Source organism: Thalia democratica, chromosome 7, assembly GCF_965202585.1.
Source record: "Thalia democratica chromosome 7, ktThaDemo2.hap1.1, whole genome shotgun sequence".
NCBI classification, from domain to species: domain Eukaryota; kingdom Metazoa; phylum Chordata; class Thaliacea; order Salpida; family Salpidae; genus Thalia; species Thalia democratica.
Genome location: NC_139171.1, coordinates 58,301,847 through 58,323,033, shown reverse-complemented (window position 1 = coordinate 58,323,033; position 21,187 = coordinate 58,301,847). Strand labels below are relative to the sequence as shown.

General features: G+C 27.4%; 1 protein-coding gene across 1 annotated transcript; it reads left to right on the top strand.

Moving 5' to 3' along the window:
* Positions 1–823: 823 nt before the first annotated feature.
* LOC145840710 (RNA polymerase-associated protein CTR9 homolog) lies at positions 824–19,391 on the top strand. The gene is made up of 26 exons (XM_082948037.1): positions 824–1,089; positions 2,114–2,212; positions 2,431–2,532; positions 2,925–3,062; positions 3,607–3,814; positions 4,800–4,948; positions 6,709–6,816; positions 7,085–7,192; positions 7,903–8,070; positions 9,201–9,302; positions 9,750–9,880; positions 10,438–10,525; positions 11,326–11,503; positions 11,830–11,918; positions 12,262–12,391; positions 12,876–13,069; positions 13,860–14,003; positions 14,438–14,649; positions 14,891–15,001; positions 15,355–15,451; positions 16,259–16,330; positions 16,560–16,622; positions 17,336–17,437; positions 17,868–17,965; positions 18,353–18,531; positions 18,961–19,391. The coding sequence occupies exons 1-26, from the start codon at positions 1,042–1,044 to the stop codon at positions 19,191–19,193; spliced, it is 3,351 nt and encodes a 1,116-aa protein (XP_082804163.1). The 5' UTR covers positions 824–1,041; the 3' UTR covers positions 19,194–19,391.
* The last annotated feature ends 1,796 nt before the right edge of the window (positions 19,392–21,187 follow it).

Below are 21,187 nucleotides of genomic sequence, written 5' to 3'. Positions count from 1 at the left end.
GGCTATCTCACAGTTGAGAGCAGCTCAAGTGAGAACAGCCACAAACTCAAAGAAACTTATTTTTAAGATATATTCAAGTTCTAGAAAATCTTAAGATAACTCAAGGCAGTTTTTATTTTTTAAATAAATTTCAAAACAGTTTAAGATACTTTTAAAATATAAGGGCAGATTTTATTCTAGATCTAGAATGAGATTTAGTTGATATAGTTTCAATTTTTTGTTACTTTATATACCTAATTTTGTTCAAAAACATGATTTTTTTTGATTTTGAAGTGCTTATTTAAGGTTTTTAACTCTTCTTAGAAATAAGATTGTAGTTTTTGTTTTAAACAGGGTTGTCAAATTTTTTATATTGTTACAGTAAGTTTATTGATTTCAAATAATTCTACTAAAGGAACAATGTTTTGCAATGTCATCTCTAAAAAAAACTTTAAAAAAAGTTTTACTTAAATGCTACCTAAATAAAAGTTTTAACTACTAAAGGGATAATTCCTAAAAATTTAAATGTACACATCTCTCACAAAACTCTTTAACTAGCCCATTTTTTAACTAGATATAATTCTTTTACAGACCAGTAAGATAAAAAGCTAATTAATTTTTATTCAATCTTTTAAAGTTGAAACCAAGAATCATTTTTTGTAACTTTTGAGATAAGATTAGTTTTAAAACTATTTTTGAGTACAATGTAAAATTGTACAAGCATACACAAAAATTTTTCATACAAACAATTCTTACAATTGTAGTGAAAGCAATCTCTTAACATAACAAAGATCACTTTTAAGCTAGCTTATTATGAACTAAACAATTTTTTTTTTACAGACTACAGTAAGGTGAGTAATTAATTTTTTATTTAACCTGTTATGGGAGAAATCATAGACTGGTGGAAACCACTATCAACTTTCAAAAAAGTAACTTACGGCTCGACTTTCGCGGCAGTATCAGGTTCCATAACTTATTATTTTTGGCTAAACAGGAGATTCTTCTACGACCCCAGCAAGAAAAAAAAGCACATTTCAAAGTGGGAATAAGCAACCAAACAAGATGACTGAAACAAGAAGCATTGAGATACCACTTCAAGATTCTGATGAGGTTAGTTAATGTTTTATATTTTAAAAGCCTATTCCAAAGGTTAGTAGTCCATGAGGAACAGGCTAGAACTGAAAAATTTGTTTAAAGGGGCAAATTGCAAAATTAAGGCTACTCATGATAACTAAGGCTAGTTTTGGAAATGTCATGCTGACTCTGGTTATTTTTAATACGTTTTCTAAATTTAAAGTTAGTTCTTTATATCTTTATTTTTCTTGCGTTAAAATTGTGTTTTATTAAGTCCTTCTGTTATTACTTTAATGTTTTTATGTATATAACCTAGATAAACAGTATTTTTTTTCAGTTTTTGACACATACTACTATTTTTTTCAATTTTTTTATAAACTCTGACTGATTCTTGCTATTTTTTGGTTACTCATGATGAGGACAACTTTTTTTCATCAAAGAGTGGCTACCCTATTAGAAGCAGTAGTCTTTATGTTAAGGATGAGTGTTTTGTAAAAATATAAAATATCTCAATGTTTTTATGGTTTCACCAAAAACAATCTTATAAATTATTTATAAAAACTTTGATTAATTACTCATTATTTATATTGTACTTAACCTATAGATAATACTGAGTGGATTAAATTCTTAAAATCTTGACCTTGATTTCTTTTTATATGTGACTGTAAAATAATTTTAATTTCAAAAACTTGTTTAATAGTGTGAACATTTAGAAAAGTTATTATCAAAAAATTTTTTTCAAGTATGTATGAAAAAAAATATGGAAAATAAAATAAGCTTGAGTTTTAAAATTATGTAGTTATAGACATTCTGTTTAAGAGCTGTTTCTACAAAAGATTTTTTTAAGAATTGATGTTTAATTATTTTAAAGCTTAACTATTTAAAGTTTGTATTGAATATGTGGTATTAATATTGAAAAATAAAGTTTCATTGCTTCTATATTAGATAATTGTAAATTGTTTGAGTTTCAACTAGTTGTACTTAAGGTTTTTGACTTCATATTTTATCTATAATATTTACTTATCTGTATAATATTTTACATGCTTTTTTATACTTCAAGGTAATTGAGTTGGACTTGACTGAATTGCCAGACGTTAAGGAAGTACTTGGAATTTTGACGCAAGAAAAAACAACTTTGAACATCTGGATCACACTAGCTGTACGTTTCTTGTTATCTTGTTTATTTTCAAGTAAAAGTCATGAAAAGTATTTGATGCCAAAAATATTTCGAAAATATTTTAACTATGAGTATTGAAGTTAATTTCTCATTTATTTTGTACAAAATTCATTCTGTTTTACAAATAAAAAATTAGGAAAGCTTTTTTTGACTATTATTATATAAATCATTAACATTTTTAACTTCAATATAATTTCCAGCTTGAATATTGGAGGCAAAAGAAAGTTGAAGATTTCAAAACACTTTTGGAAAATGCCAGAAATTCTGCAAATCTCGAATACCAAGATCATGAAAAAGATCAGGTGAATTGAGTAAAAGTTACATTTAGTTTAATTATTATAACAAGTTCTATTCTCAATGTAATGATGAATCCAAAAAGTATGTTTGTTATTAAGGGCAATTATTTTTCAATAGTTGATAATTTTTGATAAATGTTTTTAAATTGTTTTTAGCTGAAAAAGTTTTAAATTCCAAGAGCTCTTTAGTTTAGATTATTTTGGAGTACTTAAAGTATAAAAGTTAGTTTTCTTACAAATTATTAAAGGAATTTCAGGCTTTGTTATGTTCAATCATTTAATGCCATCAAGCGTCAAAATGTTTCAAAGTTATATCCTTATTGTAAAAAATCAAATAAAAAGTTTCAAAACTTTTTTATGATAAAAAAGATAAAAACTTTAATATGATGTAATTACAGATGACATGCCTGGACACACTAGCAGCATCCTACGTCCAGCAGGCCAGAAAGGAGAAAAGTAAAGACAAAAGACAAGAACTTTTCATGCAAGCAACTCAACTTTACACCATGGCAGATAAAATCATCATGTACGATAAGGTAAAAACACTCATCAACACATCAGCTTAAAAATGTACAATATATATCTAACAAATCAATTGTACAGTATGTATTATACATTTAACATTTTTAAAGATTCACAGCATATGATACTAATTATTATAAAAAGATTGCTGCATTATATCTATATAAAATTTCTTAGTATTACATAGAATTATTTAATACTCTTAAACGATTGTGTTTGAAGATGTACTTAAAAAATTACTACAAAAAAAACTAAAAAAACTATCTTTCAGTCATACGCTCATTTACAATCTAAAGTTGTTTTTAACGAAGCTGTTATAATTATTTCAAATTGTTTTATTTACATAACCACCTGTTAGGCCGTGCATGTTAATTAAGTATTGATAATTAAGCATGTTATAAGAAACTCAGTTTTATAAAATGACAAGGTTTAGATTTTGTTTGCTGGAAGGAGACAATATATATAAATTATTAAATTATTTAATTTTTTTTAAAATGCCACAATTTCTGTCTGCCTTCATGTTGGGTTACATAAAAAACACTATTAATTTCTAAACAGAACCACCTGTTAGGCCGTGCATGCTTCTGCTTGCTGGAAGGCAACAAAATGGACCAAGCCGACGCGCAGTTCAACTTCGTGCTGAACCAGTCGCCCGACAACATACCCTCGTTGCTGGGCAAGGCTTGCATCAGCTTCAACAAGAAGGACTACAAGCAGGCCCTGCAGTTTTACAAGAAAGTGCTCAGAATAAACCCCAACTGTCCCGGTGAGTTGATTATGTTTTTAGATATGTTGCAACAATTTTCAGATATATAGTACTATCAATTAAGGGCATAGGGGGGTAAATACCCTTTTTTGGTTTTTTATTTTATTTATCTAATATTTATTTATTTTTATATACCTGCAGTTAAAGATAATTTGTTGATTCTGTAGTGTTGAAGTGTTAAAAATCAACCCAACTGATTTGTTGGTATCGTTTGTTGAAATGTATGGATTAATTTTTTTTATAGTGATTGCTACATGCAGGGTAGCTAAAAATCAAGTATCCTGGAAAAACCTGGAATTTGAGAAATTTTGCAAAAAACCTGAAATTTTTAACATTTTTACATGTAAGTAGAAAAGTTTTGATTTGACAAAAAAAGCTATCATACACTTTCATAAAAAGATTTGTCATCAGCTAAAATATTTATTAAAAACATATTTATAGTAACTTTGCTGTATGTTTTCAATGTTGTTTTACTATCTCAAACATTTTTTACCTTTAAACTAAAAATTGACCCGAAAGTACTTTGAAAAATATGAAAAAAAAATCAGAAAACCTAGAAGAAATTGGCCACCTTGATTTAAGCATTGTATAGCTAAAAAATATCAAAGTTTTTACTAAATTATAATGTTAATATATTTTAATATCATTGACATACTTCCAATTGACACCAATAACCATTTTGAATTTAGAAAATGAAAAATCATGTGTAGTTTTACCTACCTACCCTAGAAAAAATTTCTTAAAAAGATTTGGCCACCCTTTATATAATATCTATTACATGCAAAATTGTTTTATATATGATTAATAATGATATGATAATGTTTTACATATATTTTGTATAGACATGTATTTCATTAAAAAAGTAAAACTGAAAGATCTGAATAATACAACAATCTCAAAAAAATTAATATTTTAGAACTGCAAATTATCACAAAAAGTTTATCAGTGTGTAGTTTTTGGTATTTTAACTATTAACATTTCTCAGCCGACGTGAGGCTGGGAATGGGCCACTGCTTCTACAAACTGGGCAACCTGGAGAAAGCGAGGTTGGCGTTCTCGAGGTGTCTGCAGCTCGACAACAAGAATGTGGGCGCCATCGTCGGTATGGCTGTGTTGGACATAAACTCAAATTCTGTTAGTTTTTTCGACTTGAAATTATTAGTTTGTCGAATTTTTTAATTTAATTTTTGTTTGTTCTTTAATTGTTGGTATGGCTGTGTTGGACATCAATTCAAATTCTGTAAGTTTTTCGATAAATAATGTTTAAGTACTTTGTTTTTTTTTATAACTTTTTGTTTTGAGATATGTACAGTGCTTCCTCGCTAATCCGGTCCTCGCTAATCCGGTTCCTCGCTAATCCGGTCGGTTTTAGTCGAGAAGTCGACTTATTTATTTTAGCGTTTTTAGCGTTTAATTTCATTTTACTTCGAAAAAGTATTCAATTTACGTTTTATAAGTATGCAAGCAATATATTGTTACGTCATAATAAAGTATCATTTGTATTATCTTAAGTTTTTTTTCATACTTTTCTCGCTCAGTTGTAACAAACTTGTTAATTATTCATTTGCAATTTTTCTGTTTTTGCTAAGCAAGTTACACTTTAATATACTACAATCAACATATCTGGTAAAAAATGGATAAGACAGCAAAGAAACGAAAACGCGTTCAACTAACAATTGAAAGCAAGTTAGAAGTTTGCGAAATGGCAAACAATAATGTGCCTAAAGCTGTTATAATGAGCCAGTTTAACATTGGTAAGTCAACTTTAAATGACATTTTGAGAGGCGAAGAAAAAATCAAAAAGTTTAAAGTCGAAAAGGAGGAGTCCATAAAAAGGGTTTATAGAAAGTCGATTCTTAGAGATCTTATATCGCAATCAACTTTCACAATTGAAGATTTTTTTAAAAGAATCGACATGACAAAAGTTGTCTACACCGTTTTATCTGTTTGGGGTATGGTAAAGCCTTCTTCCATTAGAAGCTCATGGAAGAAATTAATGCCATTACAGCAAAACGCTTCCATGCAAAACATAGACCCTTCAGAAAAAACTCAAGACAACGAGTTTGTTCAGCAATTTGCGAGATTAAATATCACATTTATAGAAGATGATATTCAAAGATGGATGAGTTGCGATGGTCCTGGATATGAGCATATGGTCGAGCAAGGAATTGTTGAACTGGTTACTGGGGATAACGAAAAAAAGGCTGTTGAAGTTGTTGAAGATGAAATTGGTGTTTCCCAGCCTTCTAAGTGTCCATTTTCTCATGCTGAAGCCATGCAGAAAATGGACGATTGCTTAGCTTACTATCGTTTCCAACCAGAAGCCATACCTGAAGATGTGTTAAAACTCATCCAATTTCGTGAGTTTTCTGCTAAGAAACGAGAAAGCACTGTAAAACAATCTTCCATTGTTTCTTTTTTCAAAAAAAAATCTAATTTAGTTTAAGTGTTAACAGTGTAGTATTTTTTTCCATTAATTTTGAACTTATAAAATTTTGTTTCGTTTAGTTTTGTCTGTTTTAATTCTTTTTCTCCGAATAAAGTAAAATAAATTATATTAACAGAAATTTTATAGTACGTTTTGTTATACACATTCATAAAATAATTAAGGTAGATAATTTGTAAAAAAAGCGATATTTTGTTCTTATCCGGCCAAAGGCAAATCCGGCCTGATTTTCAAAAAAATCTTGCCCAACTTGGCCGGATTAGCGAGGAAGCACTGTACTACCTTAACGAAGTAAATTGTTTGTGTTTGAATAGACCATTTAAAAGTAGGTAGTTTAGAAAAGTTATGGATTATTTTGCATAACCTGTATAACTTTGTTGTTAAAAGTGCAAATTTTAATTTCTTAACAAACTAATCAACTATATCCAATATGAAATAAATACAAAAGGTGGAAAAGATAAGAAAAGGAACAACAATGTTGTCGACTGGTTACAGATTGGATTCTACAAACCCCATGGTCTTAAACAGGCTGGCAGACCATTTCTTCTTCAAAAAGGTTTGTTTATTGTTTAATTAACAACTGCTAAAATGTTTATTAAACAGTTCTGTTTGATATAGTAAAGTAATAATATTTAACTTTTTGTTTTGATTTCAAATATATCATTTTAAATAATTAAATCCCTTTGTGTTCTGTTTATGGTGTAAAAAAAAACTTTAGATGTAATAGTTAACTTTAAACTGTTACAGAAAACATACAACGTTTAATATTTAATTTATTGGAAAAATGTATTAAAATTTTAATGCATATATTATTATTAATACAGGCATACGCCAGAGTGAAACACTTGGCACTGCACGCATATCACAACACTGAAAATGAAGCCATCCAAGCGGAAAGTTGCTATCAGCTGGCCAGATCTTTTCACGCTGAAGTTTGTGTTGATATTTTTGTTTAGTTATAGAAAAAAAAAGTTTTGAAACTTTATCATAAGTTATAAAAACAAATAGTAAAAACCTAAGAAATATAAAAAATATTTTTGTAGTTATAATTAAATATAAAACTATTTAAGTATTACAATAACTATTAATTCGTCATTCATCAAAATTAGTATATTATAACTCTGTTATTGTTTTTTAATGTATCTTGCTTTTTTTCTTATGCATACCAACATGAATAGCACATTCTTTTCTAAAAATAGCTGTCATAACTTTTCATTACTGAAAAATACTTCACTTAAAGTACTTCTACTTGCTCAGCCATGTAACTGATACTTAGAACTTTTATTAAAACCCATTATTTGTTAAAGTTTAATAAACACTTTCATTTAATACAGGGAGATTACAACCAAGCTTTCCAGTATATGAATAGAATAATATTATATATATTTTTAGTTTTTAATTTCTACAAAAATATGAGTAAGATATTTTTAGGGAGAATACGATAAACCCTCCCAGTATCATAACCAATTCTCCAGTTCAAAACAAAATAGTACTATATATTTAATTTTTAATATCCACACAGGGAGATTACGACCAAGCTTTCCAGTATTACTACCAGTCCTTAAAATTACATATATATTTTAAAACTATACAAAATAATTATATTAAATATATTAAAAAAGTAAATACTATTCAAACACAGGGAGATTACGATCAAGCTTTCCAGTATTACTACCAGTCCTTCCAGTTCGCTTCGCCCACGTTCGTGCTTCCCCACTTCGGCTTGGGTCAGATGTACCTGGCCAAGAATGACGGCAACGACCAGTCGAACAAGGAAAAAGCTTGCAACCATTTCGAAATTGTTTTGAAGGTTTATTTTTATTTGGTATTTTAAAAAAATTTACATAATTAATAATAGCATTAATAAGGAGAAGGCTTGCAAACACTTTGAAATTGTTTTGAAGGTTTATTTTTATTTTAGTATTTTATAAAAATTTACATAAATAATAATAGTATTAATAAGGAGAAGGCTTGCAACCACTTCGAAGTTGTTTTGAAGGTTTATTTCTATTTAGTATTTATAAAAATTTACATAAATAATAATAGTTTTAATAAGGAGAAGGCTTGCAAACACTTTGAAATTGTTTTGAAGGTTTATTTTTATTTGGTATTTTATAAAAATTTACATAAATAATAATAGCATTAATAAGGAGAAGGCTTGCAAACACTTTGAAATTGTTTTGAAGGCTTATTTTTATTTGGTATTTTATAAAAATTTACATAAATAATAATAGCATTAATAAGGAGAAGGCTTGCAAACACTTTGAAATTGTTTTGAAGGTTTATTTTTATTTGGTATTTTATAAAAATTTACATAAATAATAATAGCATTAATAAGGAGAAGGCTTGCAAACACTTTGAAATTGTTTTGAAGGTTTATTTTTATTCAGTATTTTCTAAAAATATAAAGACATATGAATAGTATTAATAAGGAAAAAGCTTGCAACAACTTCGAAATTGTTTTGAAGGTTTATTTTTAATTAGTATTTTATATAAAATTTAAGACATATAAATAGTATTAATAAGGAAAAAGCTTAGAATCGCTTCGAAAATGTACTGAAGGTCTGTAAGCTTTTGTATTTACAAATGTTACTTATTTAGTCGTTTGAAAAGTGTAAACAAGTCTAACTAAAATTTTGTATAAAAGTATAATGTTACAAATATTTCACCTTTTTTTTAAGCCATACCTAATGGATAAACTTGTTAATAAAAACTATTGTAATAAGTTTGTTTAGATAGTTCTATTATTATTAAGTTTGATATTATCTTTTTATTAAAATAGACCTTCCCTGACATTTATGTAACAATGAAAATATTTTCCAGTCTTTATATATATATAATTAACTGTTTTTATTATGTAGACGTTTCCTGATAACTACGAAACAATGAAAATATTTACCAGTCTTTATATATATCTAACTAACTGTTTTTATTATGTAGACGTTTCCTGATAATTACGAAACAATGAAAATACTTGCCAGTCTTTACTGCGAATCTGATGACCCTGAAAAACTGGAGAAGGCTAAAAAGTTCTTCAAAAAGGTAAAAATTTAGCTTTATTATCCTATTAATTTTAAGCTGTTCGTAGCTTGTGTCATTTAATTATTCATTAACGACAAAAAATAAGTTTATAACTAAGTATATACAAACAAAAGGCTTTATAAAACCTAATTGAATCAATACTTAAATAAAAAGACTTTTAAAATTTAGTTTAGCATCATTCTCACAATTCAGTGTTTGTCTAAGTTATATTCACGTGTACATTCACGTGTACATGTCAAAAAAAAAAAAACTTGTAAAAAATTTAAGTAAGAATACTTAATTCGTTATTTGAGTGAAATAACTTTTAAATTTCACAATGAATGTAATAATTCAAAAAGTAAAAACTACATTGATATTTATGATTACAAATTCTACATCTACTTTAAAACAGGCACATGTAAAAATCAAGTGTTAGATAACTAAAATAGATTAATTTATTTTCGACAGGTAACAGAAAACCAACCGGAAGATGTAGAAGCTTGGGTTGAACTCGCTCAATTGTTAGAAAGACAACCTTCTTCTAACGAGGGTGTTCAGGGTGCTTTGAAAGCTTATGGCAAGGCTACTATGCTCATCAGGTATTTAAAATAATAATTTTTTATGTTTTATTATTATTTGATTTCATTTTAATGGATGTTCAAGGGTCTTTGAAAGCTTATGGCAAGGCTACAATGTTTATTAGGTATTTAAAAATACCTACTTATTTACTATTTAATATTATTGTGTCTGTTATGTTATTGGGTGTGCAAAGGACGTTAAAAGTATTTATAGTTATTATTAAGTTTATTTATTTCATGTGTTTTGTTATTGGCTGCACAAGGTGCTTTTATACCTTATGAAAAGGCTACCTTGTTGATTAGGTTGAAATTTTAAACAAATATTGTATTATAACTTATATGTTCAACAGTAGCTGTATGCACTTATTTGTGTTACTTAATAGTTTGTAGACATGTTTTTACTACACAGACACACAGTTAATTTCTTAGCAAGTTGAATATGCTAAACCTAAATTGTTATTAATAAAATTTCTGAATTAAAAAATGTTGAAACAAACCAAGTTAAACTCTTAAACCACCAATAATTGTTCTTTAAAATATTTTAAGTAATAATTTGATATTAATTGAATTATTTTTAGGTCGAAGGTCGAACAAGACATACCTCCAGAAATTCTTAACAACATCGCAGGACTGCATTTCAGGCTGGGTAACTTCAACGAGGCTAAGGTAAAAAATATTTTACGATTATAGATTTAAACTTAAATAACAAATTTTGAAAATAAAAAATATAATTTATTCTTGGCTTTTTTAACAGCAATGTGTTAGCATCTCAACTGTTTTTTAACTGAACTCTCTATTATCTCATAAATTTTATAATAACAATAAAATTTCAACAATTTTTAAAAGATATAATTCATTAAATTATCCTAAATCGTGATGTTTGTAAATTAGCTGTAAGCTATTAGAACGCTGATATATTCGCTGTAGCAGTGTCTTTCAAATTTTGCACTTCTGCAGAGTGGTGTGCACAGTCATAAAAAAAAACACTGAACTTATTAACCACAAATCTTAACAATCGAAATTGTGTCTTTTTTTTCCAAATATAATAGTATCCTAATTTTACTCTTCCAACTAAAATGCTTTATAAAAAAAAATCCTTCTTCGCAACAGAGGTACTACCAGCGAGCGCTTGACAAATAAAACTAAATAAATAATTCTAAAAAACAATAAATTATTAAGATCAAAATATAAATTATATAAAAAATAACAATATTTATTCTTAACACAGAGATACTAATAACAAGCGCTTGACAAATAACACTGAATAAATAAAATTTTAAAAAATACCATAAATTATTCTGATCAAAGTATAAATAATAATAAAAAATAACAATATTTATTCTTAACATATAGATACTAATAACAAGCGCTTGACAAATAAAACTAGATAAATAAATACTTTTAAAAAACAATAAATTATTTCAATCAAATGAATAAATATAAAAAAAACTCTTATTTCAACACAGAGGTACTACCAACGAGCGCTCGACATGTGCAAGAAAGATCCCGACAGCAAATATTTATCGAGCATAATGGTCACCATACAGTACAACATGGGGAGAGTTCACGAATCATTGTTTCAGTACAACGAGGCTGAGAACATTTACAAGGACGTGTTGCGGACCAACAACAAGTATATCGATTGTCAGTTTTGTTTGTTTTCTAATAATGTTTACAAAAATATATAATAAATACATCGATTTTCAGTTTTGTTTGTTTATTACAAAAATAAACAGTTATTATTTATGATTTTTTGTTTGTTTTATGTCAAAATATGTACGCTAACAATAAGTGAATCAATTGTTACATTTGTTTATAGGTACATATATGTTTCAAACTGGACAGTTAAAATAATCTTTTGATTTCAGTTATTATCTTTAATTTAAAAAAGTTATAAACAAAATAAATTAATAAATACATATGCATAGTATTTTATTAGTTTTATAAGTATTTAAAAATAATTTAAACAGGTTGTCTAAGACTCGGGTGTATGAAAAGAGATCTGGGTTCAGTTTTCGACGCTTCTAATTGGTTCAAAGAAGCCATCAATCTCGATAATGTTAGTTTGTTAACCAATCATAAGTTTTTATATGTTTTAGTGTTTATTTTGAATTTAAGTGTAATTAATAACTTACTTTCTTATTTATGATTTAATTCCGACAAGTTCTAGTTTGTAATAGATATCAAACAAGTAAATATTTGTCAGATACTTTAAATTCTAATAAACTTGTTTTACTACAGCAACTTGCATTACCAACTATAAACCATTTTGCAATTAGTTTGTTTATTGTAAACTTTAATAACTTTAGTCACATTTCAGAACTAGACAGAATTTTAAATTCACTCAGTAAACAAATAGTATTGTATTAACGAACTTTATCTTTGAATATATTTTTTTATAGCACAACGCAGACGCCTGGTCGTTATTTGGAAATATGCACTGCAAACGTTTTGAATGGCACCCAGGTCAGAAGAAATTTGAAAGAATTTTGAAACAGAATGACAAGGACGTCTACTCTAAACTTGCACTAGGTTGGTTGTTATGTTGTTATAAATTTTTACAACTTGAAGTAAATTATTTAAAAAAACTACAATTGTTTAAGAATTATAAATCAAGGTTAAATGGAAAAAATTGACTATATTTAGATGTTTACAAAAAATCTATAGGCAGCAAAATCTTTTGCGAAGAACATTTAAAAGTATTAAAGTTAGGTTTACAAATTAAGGGTTAAGGTTTGTTGATTTTTAAGCTACACCACAGAAAAAATTTTAGGTGATAAGGCACGAATATTTAGAACAAAGCTCCAAGGACTGAGGGTTTAAAGCTTAAAGATTATTCAGATGTATTGAAAACCTTTTTATGAATATTATTTGTTCCTGAGGTAGCATCTGACTGCTTAACCCTACCAAGCAAAATTATACTATTTTTAAACTAAGTAATACTATGACGTCACCAATAAAGTAATAAGACGTTAATGTCACCCCACAAATAAACAAAACTAAACTTTTTTTAAAGGCAACATCTGGCTGCAAACGCTTCACAACCCGCACAAGGACAAGGAAAGGGAGAAGAGGCACCAGCAGAGGGCGCTGCAGATGTACAAGAAAGTTCTGAAGGACGACCCCAAGAACATTTTCGCCGCCAACGGGATCGGCGCCGTGCTGGCTCACCAGGGGCATGTCAGGGAGGCGAGGGACATATTCGCACAGGTAATTTGAAATTAATAATATTTTTATTCTAAGTTGGCTCACTAAGGACTTTTTGTTAAATCAAATACTAATTGTTTTTGTTTTCTTTGCTTAAAGTTTCCACTGCATTTAAAATACCTTTCTGAAAACTGCCTTCTTCTTAATTAGGTTTTAATATCAGTGAGATGGTAGTATTTATTAGTCTTAATAAGTTACTCCAGGGCTCTCAGGTTATTTTAGATTTCTAGCAAGAGTCTGTTTAGTTTGTGTATTTTTTCTAAATCTCATGCAAATTTATATGATTTTAAATTCTATTATGTGTTTTTTGCAAAATAAAGCAGTACTTGAAATTTACAAGAACCGGTGATTAATTAACAGTAAACTTTTTCAGTTTTTGTATTTTATAATATTTTTACTTTATTTTATTTAGCTCACTAAGCACATATATTTTTTAAAGTTTCTTATCTAAATAAAATACTAATTGTTTTTATCGTCCGTGCTTAAAGAACTGTAACTGCGTTTAAGACATCCATCTGAAAACTGTCTTCTTGTTAATAAAATTTTTATAGCTTTTATCGATGAAGTTTTTATAGCTGCTCTAACACTGTGCACGGATTAGATGCTATTTTATTTTGGGGTAGGTCAAAAAAAAAATTCACTGAATGTCAATAAAAAAATCTTTAAAACTCAATGAAAATAACAATATATTATAATATTAGGTTTATGAGAGGCCCCAGCAGACTACTTTGGGTCAATTTGGCTCACGTGTATATAAAGAAAAACTATATTATAAAATTTATTAACTTTACAGGTCAGGGAAGCCACAGCAGACGTGTGTGATGTCTGGGTCAACTTGGCTCACGTCTACATGGAGCAGAGACAATATTTGTCAGCCGTGCAAATGTACGACTCATGCATGAGAAAGTTTCATAAGAGGGGAGATCCCGAACTTCTGGTATGTTTATGTTTTACTTAATGATAAAATAGTAAAATTGTTATGTATTCTTAAAACAGTAACACATTATGGTACGCTGGATTACTTGGTCGCAATAATATGTTTATTAATTTAAATATGGATTGAAAAATATTATTTAAAAAATTGATTCTAAAAGAGATGTTATTGAATAAACCTAATAAGTTTTTCAATACAAATATGAGTGGTTGAAAATATTTTTAAATTGATGTTTATTTAAAAGCTTAAAGCTAGCTAATTAACTATATAGATCAGACCTTTAGTACTACCTTGACAAACAGGTCCTGAGATTACTGAATTATATCTAAATTTCTACTTCATTTAATAAAACTATGACATCATGTCACTATATAATTATCAAACAACAGCTTAAAGTAATAAAAAGTTTCAACAATACTTAAATTATCACAAAACAGGTGCACTTAGCAAGAGCGCAGTTCAAATGCGGCAAGCTGGCCGAATGCAAGAAAACTTTGCTGAGAGCGAGACACGTGGCACCCCACGATACAGCGGTTTTGTACAACGTGTCTTGCGTGCTGATGCAGGTCGGTAAAGCGGTGCTGGTCGACGAAAAATCCAACTTGCAGACCGTGCTCATCGCCATTTCCGATCTCAAGCTCGCACAAGAGTTAGTTTTTATTTATTTAATATATTATGTTCATTGTGTTGCCAGCAGTGTCAGATTTTAAACTTGCGCAGAGTTAGTTTTTTCTGTTTATATCCATTTTAAGCGTTTGAAATAAATGGTGCAAATATTTAAAACAAACGAACAGTTACTTCACCTGTCAACATGCGGCGACCGAATGAAGTTTTGTTTGAAGCGTAAATTAGATAAATAAATAAAATAAAATAAATATAAAATATTTCAGTTACTTCACATACCTGTCGACATGCGGTGATAGAATGAAGTTTGATTTGAAGCAGGCAGCCACTGAAGCTTCCAGGTGCAGAGATCTGCTCTCACAAGCCAATAACATCAGGTATATGATTATTAAATTATAAGTGTAATAATATAAACATTTAATTTTTATGATATCAGGTATATAATTATTTATCAGGTATTTAAAATTTAATTTTTGTAAAATTTTAGTAATAATTTATTACTAATGATGTAATAATTATTTAGAATTTTATCTACATAATAATTGTTCTTACACAAGTTCAACATTTAAAAGAATTTACTAAAAAAACTGCGTTTCGCCTTTAGTTAGTTCAGTTATAATTAAGTTTATGTATAAGTTAATTATTTCAGGTAAAGTTTGTTTATATGTTTTGTTTTATTTAATGTTATATATGTATTAATACTTTATGTAATATCAAAATGACTCAACAGGCAGAGAGCTCAGACGAACGAGGAAGCAGAAAAGAAAATGAAGGAGGAGCAGGAGAAGAAGAAGCAAATAATCAGGCAGAAGCAGGAGCAAGAAAAGGTAAATTAATAATATAATTTGATTAATTATTTTATATAGAACAAGGTAAAGAAACAAACTTTAAGGCAGAAGCAGGAGCAAGAAAAGGTAATAGAATTTATGTCATTTAATTAATTATTGTATTATAAGAACAACAAAAAAGATATCGGGTAAAAATAAGAACAAGAAAAGGTATTAGAAATAATATCATCTAATTAAATATTTTGTTATAAGAACAAGAAAAAAATTATTAGCTAAAACAAAAAACAAGAAAAGGTATTAGAAATAATATCATCTAATTAAATATTTTGTTATAAGAACAAGAAAAAAATTATTAGCTAAAACAAAAAACAAGAAAAGGTATTAGAATTAATATCATTTTTATGTGAATAATTGGATTAAATAATTAATATTATTGGTTGATTTGAGGTTTGTGCAAAATTAGCACCCGACGTGTTTTGAAAGAAAGAATGGAATTTTTTTCCAAATCTTAATTTATATAACTAATAAAAAGTAATGAGTTCAACAGAGAGACGAAATGCTTGTATTTAAATCAAAGTATTTAATGTAAACAAATTGTTGTTTTTATTTAGATGACATAAAATAATGAACAGATAGGCATGACGCTTTCTAAAAATCAGATTTTTATTTTTTGTTATTATTTATTTAACAATTGATTTCCAAACAAAAAAACACAATGATTATTGATATTACTTATTTAACATTAAAACAAAAACAGAATACTAGATATCAAACTGATTAATATATAATATAAAAAATAATATGCCGTTGAAATAACAAACTAATTAATGTTTAATATTCTAACAGAGAAACAAAATGCTGGCAGAGGAAGAAAGAATGAGAGCTTTGATGGAGCAGAGGCAACTGACCAATAATAAGGTGAGTGTTTGTTTTATTCTTATTATTTATTTTATTAAAATGAAATAACGCACATATAATACGGTGATATATATATATAATACTTATTTTATTAATTTTTATTATTAAGATGATGGTGCAAAGACAACTGACTAATAATAAAGTAAATGTGTATATTTTTAATGTTATATAGAAAATGTACAACATTTGTTTTAATATGCAACCTTATTCAAGTTTATATTTTCAATAGGTGAAACAACTCAACCAGAACGAATTTGTTAACACCGACAAGGAGAAGAAGAAAAGTCACAAGGTGAGAAATCTATTTTGTTTATATAAAATGTTTGGATTTTGTTGGTTTGTCATAATTAAACTTAATTACATTTTATTTTTCCTAAACAAACTGATCTCGTTTTAACGTTTCTTTATATTTGTTCTATAGTCTAAAAAGTCACTAGGTATAAATGATAAAAAAATATTTTTGTGAAATAAAATGTATGTATTTATCCTAGATTCGTTGGTTTGTTATAATTAAGCTTTAAATATTTTTATTTTTCTCAAATAAACTGATCTAATTTTAAGGTTTCTTTATACTTTTACCATAGTCTAAAAAGTCACAAGGTATAATTAATCAAAAAAAAATTTTTAACTTATAAAACATTTATTTCACGCAGTATTGAAAAACATAGCTTTAACATCAATCTTTTATTAAGTACTGAGATATTTAAAAAAGTAAAAAAAAAATAAAATATGTGAAGAAATAAGCACATAACAGTGTTTTATTTGTTAAACAACTGTTTTATAACCTTTTTAATAATAGCAAATACAACAATAAATAACAATTTCAAAAATAACAAAAATTTTTTTGTCACAAACGTAAAATACAGTAATATAAACGTAATTTTGCAGTCTTGCTAATTGTATAATATATTTTAATCAGAGAAAGAAACAGACAAATAACGATATTGGAAAATTACAAGATATTTTTCTAAATGTTTTATATTTATATATTGTTTTTTTAATCAGAGAAAGAAACAAACAAATGACGATATTGGAATGTCTTCGAGTGACGAAGAAGGTCAACAATCTTCCAACAAAAAAAGAAAGAAACCTACTAAAAAGAGAAAGGTAATTTATTAATTTTGTTTAATATTTGTCACGCAGTAAATACTAGTTTAGTTTGAAAAGCTCCAGTTGTTAATTAAAAATTCAATAAAGTTATACCAAGGAACAGAAATAAAATGTTGGTTTTTCAAAAACGTTATTCACGTTATATCTAAGTATAAAGTCTTTAGCTAACAAAGAATTAAAAATATATATTAAATATAATATTAAATTAAAATCATTTATTTATTACTCTAGCCGTATGGTTTTTTAAGTAATTTCACTAGTTAAATAAATTTTTGCAAATAATTGATAAAGAATGAGTATATCATCAAAATTATAATTATCTTAATATACAAAAATTAACTTTTTTTTACAAATGGTTACAAAGAATCAAATATCTCAGAATATTGTTTAGTATAAATATAATAGTAAATTAATAATTATTTCACAGATTATCGAAAACACTCAGTTATCTCAGAAGCAACAAGCTAAAATCAAATCGAAAGAAGTCATTTCTGATTCGGATTCCAGTGTTGACTCAAGTGATAAGTTAGTTTTTAATAATAATTACAATATTAAAATAGTTATAATGAAATTAAAGTCGAAAGAAGTAATTTCTGATTCGGATTCCAGTGTTGACTCTAGTGATAAGTTAGTTAAAAAAAAATTAGTTATAATAAAATTGAATAGAAAGAAGTCAATTCTAATTCTAGTATGGACTCAATGATAAGTTAATCTTTAAAAAAGTACGTTTAAAAAAAATTATTAAAATACTTAAATTTTTTTTATTCATAAAATAATTTTATAATACGAAGTGGGGAGTTAAACAAAAACAAGTGGTTATTATGTCTTTCGACCATTAATTGACAGAAAAATTTAGTTTTATAAAACAATGTTTCAAATGAAATAAAGTAAAATTAAAATAAATTTATTCAGCGAGGAACCGATGCAGCAATCGGACAACGACGTTCTACCTGACGTGAGTTCTTCCTCTGAAGACAACCAAGATGAAGATGTGAGAGGGGAGTCCCCTCTTCCGAAGAAGAGGGCGAAAATGCTCGAATCGTCGTCTGACGAAGACGGTGACCAGGGCTTTAATCAGCAACAGCAAGAAGGTTTGTTTGTTTTCGAACAATTTTTTAAATGATGGTTTTATAACAAACTACATCTTGCCTGCAACAACAAGATGAAAGTTTGTGAAAAGTTGTTTGCAGGAAATCTTCAAAAACTAAAACCGACTTTCAAGGTGATTTATATGAGTTGCTTTAATTTTAATATATTTTGTTTAAAGTATAAAGTTAATAAAAAAAAATAAACTGAAGCTTGGATAAAAATTTTTGCAGTTATGAGTCGAATAAATTTTTTAATAAGTCAATTAAACAGTTTTTTTTAAAAAGTAAATACTTTTGTTAAAATAATGAATAGTTTTGTTTAAATTTTTGTTTAACAACAAAGAAAATAAAGCTTTGTTTTTTTTTTTAATTTATTGACTAAACATTTTCAACTTTTAAATTTCAACGTTTTATTTTTTGATTTTCAAACAGAAGCCAGCGGTGACGAGCAATCAGGGGCCGAAGAACAGATGGAAGCTCAGGAAGAAAATCAGGAATCAGATCGGGAAAATCAAGGTTCGGACCAGGAAGGCGCCAATTCTCCCGACCAGGATTCCGAAGGCGCCAATTCTCCCGACGCTCAGCAACATGATTCGGAATCGGAGGGAGAAAGTCACCAGAACATCCAGAACTCCGAGATCAACGTTTCCTCCGATTCAGAGTGAAAATATTCAGAGTAATATTTTAAATTTTTGTTATTCGCTACATGCTTCTCAGTTTATTATCACAATAAAATAATTTTAGGTTAATGTTCTCTATTTTTTTCTTTTTTAGATAGAATTGTTAAGTTTGAAAAAAAGGCTTTAGGTTAAAATTTTTTGAGTTAAAGTTGCAAAGTTTTGTGTTTGAAAAAACGCTTTAGGTTGGATATTTTTAAGTTTATAGAAATTGTATGGAACTTTTTTTTATTAGGATGTTTTGTTTTTCGTGAACTAATATTTTATCGTGTTATTGATAAAAATAAATTTAATTTTTGATTTTGAAGTGTTGCTGTCAATATTATTTGATTTTTCTTTTCAAAATCTATTAGTATCTACAACTATTTTGTAAACTCTCAAAATCTTAATCTTTTGTAGTGTTAAATTCTAAGATGAAAGTATTATAGTTTTAATACACGGTTAAAATAGAAATAACACAGAAGTAGATTCAAATTAACGATTATATATTGAAAATTATATTTATTAAAAAATTACAGTTTTACAGCTAAACAGATTTGACAAACTACGCAAAAACAGATCATTGGTAAATGTAGTTAAGTTTCAGACAAAAATGATGTATAAATTTGGTTACTAACCAAACTAAAATCTTATAGATGATTTTGAGATTTAATTAATAAAATTGTATTAATAAAACAAAATTTGTTACATTTTATTTTAAAACTAAGTTGTAATAGTTAAGAATTGAACTATTTTGTTTTATAAAGTATAGAATAATTTTAAATGAAAAAGGCTTTTTTGAAAAGTTAGAATGGTGTTTTAAACATAAGGAATTAATTAAAACTATAGTAGAGAAAAATCTAAATACTACAAATACAGCATGAGATATCACAAAAGTATCTGGTAAACTTTACAGAAAACAAAGCAATTATGTAAATAAAATATTTTAACACCAAGAAAGATACATACAATACTTATTTAGAGCAGTGAATGTATTTTTAAGGATAAGTTTAAGTAAGGTCTGATCATCAGACCACAAGCCTTCGGTAGACTGTGACCAGGGTCTCGTTCTTACTAGGTATCTTTAATTAGTCGCAACCGGAAAACCTGCAGTCATCAATCTACAAACGGTTAATCATTGTTTTATGATCAAACATTACCTTACCTAGTTAAATTTTTGGTAGCTAGCAAAAGTAATGTTGGACCACAAATAATTTCTCAGGGTTTTAAAAATTTGAACTAATATATTGTAAAATTTGAGCCAACTCTTTTAAAATTAAGATTTTAAAAGAAATATTTTCATAAAGAACAAAATATAGAAAACGAGTTACAAAAATGTTATTATGAGTTTCAGAAACATCAGTAAAAGTTTTCAAGCTGGTCGTTTTGGAAATATCTCAAATATATTTTATTTAATTAGTGAGCAATTTCACTTTATTTTGTTCAAATAAAAAAAAAGTTTAGTCTTTATGTGAAAAACGTTTTTAACATAAACATTGATTTTCACAGTTTTCTAAAACAGAAAGTAGATTTAATCATCGACATCCGAGAACTCAGGTGTTTGTTCGATGACATCTGAGTTTGTACCCGATTTCTTATCGGCAAGCTTGTGCATTATTTTTTAGAACTTTTTTAATAATGATTTTTTAAATCTGTATTTTCAAAAAGAAAATTCAAGAGTTTATAGGAAATTTTTCGACAAAATAAAAAATAAGTTCGTTTAGAGAGTCATGTCGTAATTGAAATGTTTGGTATGGTTTGTCGAAGGAAATTCGCAGAAACCTCCGTTTCAACTGTTTCAACTGAATTTGAGTTTTCCAAAGGGATCATGCACATTTTGTTATGATAAAAAATGTCGTCGATCCTACTGGCACACTGGATTCAGGTTCCGTGACACACGATGGTAGCTGGTTTTTATCAGACATTTGTTTGTCGAGTTTTTAAAAAACTCAATATCTGTATATCCACCTTAAATGCATTTTCGGTGCACTAACAAACCGAAA

Excerpts from the sequence above, each read along its gene's own strand:
- LOC145840710 (XM_082948037.1), top strand. The coding sequence starts at position 1,042 with ATGACTGAAACAAGAAGCATTGAGATACCACTTCAAGATTCTGATGAG. Across the intron at positions 14,004-14,437 it reads GGGGAGATCCCGAACTTCTG|GTGCACTTAGCAAGAGCGCA; the intron begins GTATGTTTATGT and ends ATCACAAAACAG. Across the intron at positions 16,331-16,559 it reads GGCAACTGACCAATAATAAG|GTGAAACAACTCAACCAGAA; the intron begins GTGAGTGTTTGT and ends TATTTTCAATAG.